Below are 9,514 nucleotides of genomic sequence, written 5' to 3'. Positions count from 1 at the left end.
CATTTTTCCTGTTATAGCTGTTCTTCTTGGGGTCAGTTACTTGTGACTGTGAGTGTGTAGTTTGTATGAGTGTGTGTGTGTGTTTGAACGTTTAAAACTGTGATGAAAATGTGTGTTTATCATATGAGGGAATCTCATAACAAAAAGAACAAAAGTACTGTATTCGCTCTCCGATTTCAGGGTGGGACTGGATGTGGTTGGCTTCTGTTTGTCTGAATTAATAGGCAGAAATAAAGAACATTTTGTCGACTGGAATCAAGTATTTTCTAGAGTAATGACACATCTAAACAGGTGCATCACTACTTGTCTGTACTGTGGCCTGCTTCCTTTCCGGTCTGTCCTGAGTAATAAAAGCTTGACTTAAGCCTCACGGTGGCATATTCTTATTTAAAAATATACTATATTATTACAAGGCAAAAAAAAGCTTTTAATCTCAAATGACCTACTTTATATTTCATACATATGTAACAACTGACTGATGAGTAGTGATTAGTTAAAGACTAGACAAAAAATTACTGAAGCATGTCATAATCAACTCCCCCCCCATGATAAAAACCCACAAATCACTCTGATAAGTCTCAGTTTACCAAGGAAATTCCACACATTTATTGACAAGAAACAAAAACAACTTGAGAGTGCATGTGCTAGTGCATGTGGACCTTTCAAGAGATCATCTCTGTAAAAAGTGACTGATTGGCAAAGTCAGATGGTCTTTCTTGGGGTCGTGGCAATGATGGACTGCCATTGAGGCCAAAATGTGGAACACCAGCACTCAGGAAGTAGAAAGGCACATGGGTGATCCTTCCAGTGGACCAACACTAAAAAAAAAAAACAAAGAGGAAAAAATTAAATTAATTCATTTATTTACTGAAACACATCGAAGGGCACCATCCTTTTCAATGGTGCTGAGGTACATACAATAAAACAAATCCAGATAGAAAATGTATAAAAGAGTAAAAACATGAAAGAATATATGGCAATAACTACTGCCAAAGGTACCACAGCTGTACAGAACTAAAAGAGAAAGAGAATAGCAAAGTAAAAGAACAAGAGCAATTAAAATCTATGGAATTAGCAGTTAAACCTTAAAATTTTGAATAAATAAATAAAATCAGGAAACCTTATAGGATTGTTGAAGCCGATTCTATGTATTTGAAGCAAACTAATTAAAAGCAGACCTTCCTAATTCCATATCTACCTATGGCTCCTGTAAAGTGAACCAGGACTCTTACCAGGGTCAATGGATATCGAGCCTGTAAAAATCTGATAACTGGTAGTAATCAGTAATTGAAATAATAAGATCTAAGGCGTGTGCTTGCACTTTAGAAACGCAAGAGTCGAAAATCCCAGGTTTAGACGTTTCAATCCAATATTTGATTTCTTTCGGAGTACGTATGTATGCAGTCACTGTAGACTCAAACATCCTATTATCCTCTTCCGTTCAAGTTTAACAATGTCACATCCATTTTCTACAATTTAATCGTTTTTGCACTTGCACAGAAAAGAACAAAATAAATCAGACGAGCAGGTATACATGTACAGGGACATAAGAATATTATGGAGAAATCCAGGTGTGTTAATCTGATTTCACAGAATCAGATAATTCCATTATATTATGAAGCATATCAGATTATGCTGTTTACATGATCACTTGAATAATTTGATAACTCCAGAAATTGGATAATGATCAGAGTATTAGTGTGCAACTGTGCATATAAATGTCCTCATAGTTACCAGTATTTCAAGAGAGTAGGTCTTATAGGTACAGAGGGAGATTATGAAAAATTACTTAATAAATTAATAAAAGAGAAGTTCATCCATTCTCAATGTAAGGGCGGACAAATCAGTTTTCTGGTATATCAGGCAATAGTGTTTGTCAATACTATCAACTGTGATAAATCTTAAAGCTGAATGATATATTGCATCTAATGGTTTATGGGTTGAATTGGTTGCATGATCATAAATAACACCCCCTTAGTCTAAAAGAGACAGGAAAACAGCCTCAACAATCTTTTGAAAGAGGTAGAGAACAAGAGGACATCAATTAGAACAAATTCTCCCCATTATTTACTTTATTATACAAGAATGAAAACATTTTTGCAGCAAAGAGGCTCACCACAGTAAGAAGGGCTCCGTGCTGGAAATTCGGGTGAAACTGCATTAATCTCGGCTCTGCTCCAGGCTCCCCCTGAACAAAGCCACTGAACAAAGAAAACAGGAAATATTCAGCGAATACAAGTGGAACATAGCACCGCTGTGAGCAAGGAGCTGTACTATCGCCGCATAGAGAAGTACAAACCATGGAAGAAGCTCAAAAATGGGACTGGTTCTCGTTTTAAACACAGCGATCACTGGAGGTCGGTCTGCTGCTTGTGCATCACCTGAGAACAGAAACGACTGAGACTGAGCCACCAAAGTGAAACCTTGACAAGGATTAAGTCAATACAGCAAAGCCCCAATATAGTACAGGTTATATCAGAGTGAAGAGAAGACACTGAACCAGACCTTTAAGAAGCACTGCAAGTCTCTCTCCTTTTGGATCCCAGGCTAAAGACTGGATCTCTCCACCGACACTATCAGACAAATAATTCCAGTCACACATTTTATATTTAAGGATAAATAACAGGACTGAGCAATGGAAGCAATCTATTACAAGCAGCTGTAGTGTTAAATGCAAAAACACTACTTCACTTCTTGCCCAGTCCTAATGATAAATACTTCATGAACTTTTTTATGTTTGGAAAAGCTGTTTGCCACTGTATCTGCTAAAAGTAGACTAAGAGAAAGCAAAGTAGTCATTTAATTAGAGTTCTTACGTGATATCTCCATCCTGTGTGTTAAAAGTAGTCTCTGACAGATCGGCCACCACCGCTGCTGCCTGAGGCCCTTTTGATGTACCTGCAGGTATGCCTGGTAAACAAACAAACAAACAAACAAATAAATAAACAACCATATACTTTCCTATTTTAAGATGAGAGCTTATCAGCATTGTTCATGTACGTTTCATCATTTGTTAGATGGCTGACATCCTATCTGACCAAATATGATTAACCCTATAATGCAAAACATATCATATTTGATACATGACTTTTGAAGCCCTCTTCATGACCAGTTTGGTATTTTTTTCTCGAAAAACCTGATGTATACAATTAGATACTTGCAATACACAGATAATCCACCCGGGGGGGGGGGGGGGTTTGTTCACCAGAGGCCTTTCCAGTGACACTACAAGATTGTCATTAATGAGGAAGGAGGCAGAACGTTGTCAGTTTTGCAAAGGAATTACCAATTTGTTAGACATGTTTGTGTTATATTATGTTTTTGTTTGTTCAAAAATAATATTTGAGCATTGAGGCCCGATGTATCAAATATAATACAAAATTGAAACTCATACATGGATATTGATATTGATATTTGAAAAAACATTTTTTGGTTGTTTGGAAGGACCAGTAAAGGCTCCAGTTTCAAATTACTGGAATTTTCTGTCAATAATTTAATGGTTCAGGCTTTATGGGGTTAAGGAGAAAAACTTAACACTAATGAGGCTGTAAAGCTCTACAAACATGTTTTGTACTGTATAAACTTTACCTGGTGCATCAGTGAAGGTCAGGGCATATATAACAGTCTCTCCCTGGACAGTGAAGAGGAGTCGACTCCCATCTGGACTCCAGCATCCGGACTAACAGACGAAAAGCAAAACAAAACATGTTGAGTAAATAAATCGCTGATCACACATAAAAACCACGCTGCTGTCTAATTGCAAGAATCATTTTAACAGCACAGACTTTGTTGTACCTGGCAGCGCCCTTTCACACACGGCCAACGCTCACAAGTCCACATCCTTGTCTCCCAAACCCTGAAAAAAAAAAGCACTTGTAACTACAACACAAACTTCAGTCTACTTTCCTGTTATTATCTAAATTCCAGAAGAAGCCAATGATTGCATGTTCATAAATGTGCATGGCAGGTAAGGAACATCATTATTCAAAGATTTTCCCTCATTTTGTGTTTTAGTAATGGTGGAAGAGAGCAGTGTCTAACACACCGATCCAAAATTTCCCACACGTGTTAAGAGAACTGCTGACTCTGAAGGTCGCAGCTCATGATTCATTTCATTTTCAGATTTGTCAAACAGACTTGTTAAGTAACACCTTGTGCTCTATTTACATCCACGAAGAAACCACTCCTGACAGGCTTTTCCTTTCAAGTGTAACTTCACTTCTGCTCTCAGTCTCCACTCCCTGCATGATTTTGATAAGTCAGCCAGAGCCTGATGTTACCGTTTGACATATTAGTTCAGATCCAAACTGAGAAGCCAATTACCTAATCAAGGGGGCAGCAAAAGTTTGGAAAATAGCCTATTTTTTCAAACAATCCAATGGTTCTGAATGAAGTGATACAACAATTTCAGTTTCCTACCTGAAAATGAATGACATTTAAGTTAAGACTGATTTTTATACAAATATTATGATATATAGTACTGTGCAAAAGTCTTAGGCCACCTCTAGCTTTGTTGTTTTTGCAGGGTTGAAATGAGCATACGTATTTATTTCTTGTTCTCAGCCTTAAAAGACACACAAAAAACTGAACTAAATAGGTTCTAAAGGTTAAAGTCAATGTTTAGTATGTGACCCCTGACCCCTTGGCAAGAAGCAACACAAACAGAAACATCTGACGTGTTGAATGAAACCTGGTTCTCATATTGTCTGAACAAAGAAGGTTAAAGTCATATTAAGTGCAAAGGGAGATAACACTATATACTACCACTGGTTCATAGAAGCTGTTTTTTCCTGAAACTTTTGTTTTTAATGTTGTTCATTCATTCCATATATTCCGATTATATTTATATTTTCAGAGTATTTTTTTGATTTCACAAATTTTCTTTAATTCACCATTTTGTGTTACTTGCAAATAAGACAATACCCAAGTGGTTTATTTTGGAATTTTCAGGACAATCTCAGTTTTACGTGTACTGCCATTATTTATGTCTATTATCACCAGCACTGGTAGTAATAAGACACATTGAAGTAGCTACAGAATTCACTGCACAGCTGAAAACTATTTTAAGTGTGTAGTGTGACCTGTCTGCATTTCCTGTTTGCAATGTGATACTCTAACAGCTGAGTTGATTAATAGTTAACATACGAGTTGACAAACATTAAAAACTTTCAATAAGGTGAATATCCATGCGAAGTCACAAACCTGAACAACAAAGATGGAGTAGAAGCCAGGACATGGCTGCCATCAGGAGACCAGGACAGGAAGGTGACACCTCCTCCTCCAACACGCTGGAGAGGTACACAGTTTTCTGCAGCTACATCCCAAACCTGAAATAGGGTCAAAACACGGTATTCGAAATCTCTCTGATGGGACATTTTAGAGACAATTTGACAGATTAATGTTGCTAAATGACCCACATTTTTACTTTGAAATTCATTTTTGCTTTAGTTGGACCATAAGGGATTATCCAAAACAAGGAGCTATTTTATACTGAAATAAATGTTGGAATGGCAATCAATTAAAGTTTACTCTCTGATGGGACATTACTGTGTTTTGACCCAATAACAGAGAGAACAGCCCAAAAATCATAGAAAAACCAGCAAAAATACTAATTGTGAATCCCTTTCGAAAGGATGGCATTAGTATAAAGACTTTGAAGTTGTTGTACCATCATTGCTGTGTCCATTGGTGAAGCTGACACGAGGAGAGACCCACTTGGAGACCAGGCGATGGAGGTGACTGGAGAGTGGCCGGGATGAGACAAAACTTGAGCACAACCAGATGACGGCCTGTATGAGTCATGAAGAATAAGAACACACATTGTGTATTATGGCAAAAAAAAACAATACACTATAAAAAGGCAAGTGCATTGTCTGTGTGAGTGCTTGTACCTGGTTGACAGTGAGCAGGGGTCGACGTGCCAGACCAGCAAACAGTTCTGACAAGCAACAGCCAAAGCAGACGCGCACAGTGGCTTCCACTGAACAGCTGCCACGCTCCTCTGTAGACGGTGCTTCAGTGTGGGAGTTGTGGCACTGAGATACAAAGCACAAAAGGAGCTCAACGCTGTCACTAAAAGACAGAGGTCGAGAAACAACACTGCTCTACAACATGCAGGCAGATTTTGGGTGTGTATGAAGCCTTGCAATGGAGATGTACAGCTTTGTTGTGAGTCAGAAGAAGAACAGAATACTGAACACAACACTGGCCATAAAAATAAATCATTAACTCTGAAAGCGCTAAGTTGGGTTTCACCTTATGTCATTTAATATTAGTACGATTGCATGAACATCCTAGACAGTCAAACAATTCATCTTTTCATTGAATGTACTTCCATAAATAACAACCAGTAATCTATCGAACCTTTTTGGGTTGTAGATCTTAATGGAGTCATCTAGTAGGGCCACAGCAAATTTGTCTGTATGTGGATGCCAGGCGAAGGCTCGCACCACACAGTCTGGCCTGTTGAAGTAGGACAGACAAAGAAGTAATCTATCTATTTTTATAAAACATTTCTGGTAATTTCATCATTCACACAAAAATTCCAAAGACACAGGAAAACACACAACAGATTATTCACCACCTACCAGTTCAAAACTTGAGAAAATTCAGCAATCATGTCCTCACTACTCAGCTATAAAAGAAATGACAAACAGCAACTATTACTATAAAGTCACCTCTGCAGTGTATATTGCAAGCTTAAGCAACAGGCATAACTTACTGTGAGATGAGGAAACAAGGAACCATGAAAGGAAGAGACCCATTGAAGCAAAGCCAGGGTGCACCCTGAACTCACCGAGAGCCATTTAGGCACTACAAACAAAACACGAACAATTTATGATTTAACACCGCATATTTTAAGGATTTGAAAAATGTCTGTTAAGCTAAAATAGAGAGTATTGGTGCCTCATATACCTTCTGTGTGTGAGTTTGTAATTTCATTGAGAAGTCCTGTGAATCCACCATCTCTCCTGGAACATATGGGAGGTGGAATAAATTTGTGGTAAATGTGGAACAAATAACTAAAAACTGTAATTTGTTTTTCAAACCATTTATCACTATTATACATTTAGTGTATGACTGTTTTACACATGTTTGAGATGATGATGCCTTGTGGTGTGTAAATAGTAAAAATACCTAATTTATTCACATAATATAATAACTTGTTTTGTTAAATCAGCATCATGCAACACACTCTCATCCTCATACTTTATCTGTCTCTGGCTCTGTCTGCTATTTACCATGCTGCTGCACTCCTCATCCACAGCGTCTCAGAGTGGTCCAGAAAAGCTGCTTTACTGCTGCTCTCAGTACGACTGTGCAGCTTCAGGGACTCTCGAGGGAAATACAGACTCAAAAGACTGGAATCCTGAGGAAAAAAGATGTAATTGACCTTTGCTAGCAGTGTTGGGAGCAACTAGCTACTTGCTACAGTACCAGTCTTTTATCACGCTTCTTTTACTTGCATCTTACATTGTTTATATGCAACAAACAAGTAATTTGACAGTACAGAGATTTTTTTTGAACCAACAATATATATGCATAATTGTACAGATGTTGATACAAAAACAGTTAAACTTTATTTTCATAAAAAACTCACCCCTTAGCATCGATAACAGAAACACACTGTTGGCAACAGGATATTTAATTTTTCAAACATTACCATGAAATACTGTGCCATGCATCTTGGCTGGTTGGATATGTCTTTCTAATCTTCTAATCAGTCAGCTGGAAAAGTCATTTTACGATAGATAACACCTTAACTGACTGTATTCTCTCTACATAATCCTTATAGAGGTTGGATGAATGACTCAAGTCATTGTTTCATTGCAGGTGAAGTTGGTAATGAATTATGCAAGGGTAGCCATGCCTTATAGAATGACCAGTATCAATGCTGTTTTTCATTGTTTTTTATGACATTAACACCCCCATCCACGGTCTATAGGGCAATTAATCTACATACATATAATTAATTGACATGATCTCTAAAATTATTTTAAATAGCAACTTGTGATGGAAAGTGACGAAAGTGACATGCATTTCATCCAAAATCTACTGGTATTGACTATGGTGATGAATGACTAATATCAAGATTTTTATACCAATATCTATACAAACAGTATCTGTTTGTTTGTTTGATTGATTGATTCCAATCTGATGAAAGGAACTGTACAGTATATAAAAGAATTATAAAATAGATGTAATTGTGATCTGAAATAGTTCAGGCTAGGATATATATGTAATTAATTCAAATGACTTATTACTTTCTCAACTCCCTGAAAAATGCCTAAATTACAAGATTAATGCTTTGCGCTGAAGACATTTGTTGCTGAGCAAAAATACAAAAATGGAAGCTAAAATATTTTTATTACAGTATAATGCTATAACAATTCATTAAAATCAATTATTGTCCAAGAACACCGACAAAAAACAAAAAGATTTTTGGGCAATATCGCCACTTCAGCAGTCATTGAGGAAAAATTAAAATGACAATTCATAATGATCAAAGTGTTGGTATTAACAAATGGGTTAAATCATTATATTCTTTCATATGATATAACAAGCCTATGTTATGTGGGATATGTTTGTCCTGACTGTGACCCAGATTTTCATGACTTATTTGGTAGTTGTATTTCATTATAAAGTTAATTCATCTTATACTGAATAACTTATAACATATTTCAATGTAATTAGCTGGTTTACATTTTATATTTTATTGCTTTTTTTGGCTTCCCCACACTATTTGCTTGGATCAACACATTTCTTTGTTCTTACACTTACAGGTCCTAGGGTGTGTTTTGGGTTGTGTTTCAGTCACAGACACGTATACACAGTATTATCTGATTTATTACTGTTTATTCCCAGCTTGTTTTGACTGACCTGTATGAGTCGGTGGTCTTCACTACTGGCCCCTGAAAGCAGCTCGTTGTTGGACTCACACAGGGTGGTGTGTCCTGAGGGCAGTGGAGGGGGGAACAGCGCCAAAGAGCACATTTCCAACAGTCAAGCTCCTCCACCAGATCCTGAAAACACAATATGGGCCAGAAGGTGAAGGCGAGCGCAAGAAATCAATGTATATGTGTTTACATCTGTTTACACGCGGTAACAGCTGATTAGCTAACAGTTAACGTTAGCTAGCTGACTGTAAATGACTTATTGATCCCACTTTTGTTCACATTGGCTTCAGTCGTTTATGTTTTGGAACTTACCTTTACTTTCCTGGTAGTGTTTCCAGTTAATGTGTGCCGTGTTTTTATGATAAAAACATTAGGTGTAGAGTTGAAGTGAAATTTCCTTCTCAAGTCAATCGCGCCGAGCTGCAGACTACGGCAAGCCGGACGGACAAACAGTACGAACATTTTTTCGCACAACCAGGGCTGAGTTGCTGTGCTGCCCTCTTCAGGACACAAATAGAAAGTGCACCCGGAATGAACCAAATAAGCTATTTTCGTTAGCTTATTTGTGTTCTTTTACAGAGTTTAATTTACATGAATTATTTTTTTGTGTTTTTACA

At 37.3% G+C, this 9,514-nt stretch overlaps 1 protein-coding gene across 1 annotated transcript; it reads right to left on the bottom strand.

Annotated features, from left to right (window-relative positions):
• Positions 1–582: 582 nt before the first annotated feature.
• Positions 583–9,335, bottom strand: aaas (achalasia, adrenocortical insufficiency, alacrimia). Its single transcript, XM_030139061.1, has 17 exons — positions 9,210–9,335; positions 8,881–9,023; positions 7,242–7,369; positions 6,916–6,971; positions 6,722–6,813; positions 6,588–6,634; positions 6,364–6,462; positions 5,892–6,035; positions 5,669–5,789; positions 5,203–5,327; positions 3,796–3,856; positions 3,589–3,679; positions 2,817–2,910; positions 2,506–2,573; positions 2,300–2,381; positions 2,117–2,201; positions 583–818 (listed from the first exon to the last, which is right to left on the bottom strand). Exons 2-17 carry the CDS (start codon positions 8,992–8,994, stop codon positions 663–665), a joined length of 1,563 nt encoding a protein of 520 aa, XP_029994921.1. The 5' UTR covers positions 8,995–9,023; positions 9,210–9,335; the 3' UTR covers positions 583–662.
• Between the last annotated feature and the right edge of the window lie 179 nt (positions 9,336–9,514).

Source organism: Sphaeramia orbicularis, chromosome 7 (assembly GCF_902148855.1).
Source record: "Sphaeramia orbicularis chromosome 7, fSphaOr1.1, whole genome shotgun sequence".
Lineage (NCBI taxonomy): Eukaryota > Metazoa > Chordata > Actinopteri > Kurtiformes > Apogonidae > Sphaeramia > Sphaeramia orbicularis.
Note: the sequence above shows the minus strand (reverse complement) of the source record. Positions and strands in the feature narration are given on the sequence as shown.

Coding starts and splice junctions, on each gene's coding strand:
- aaas (XM_030139061.1), bottom strand. CDS start 8,994: ATGTGCTCTTTGGCGCTGTTCCCCCCTCCACTGCCCTCAGGACACACC. Junction 3,857..5,202: donor ACTCCATCTTTGTTGTTCAG/GTTTGTGACTTC, acceptor TTTTTTTTTCAG/GGTTTGGGAGACAAGGATGT. Junction 819..2,116: donor ACGGAGCCCTTCTTACTGTG/GTGAGCCTCTTT, acceptor TTTTTTTTTTAG/TGTTGGTCCACTGGAAGGAT.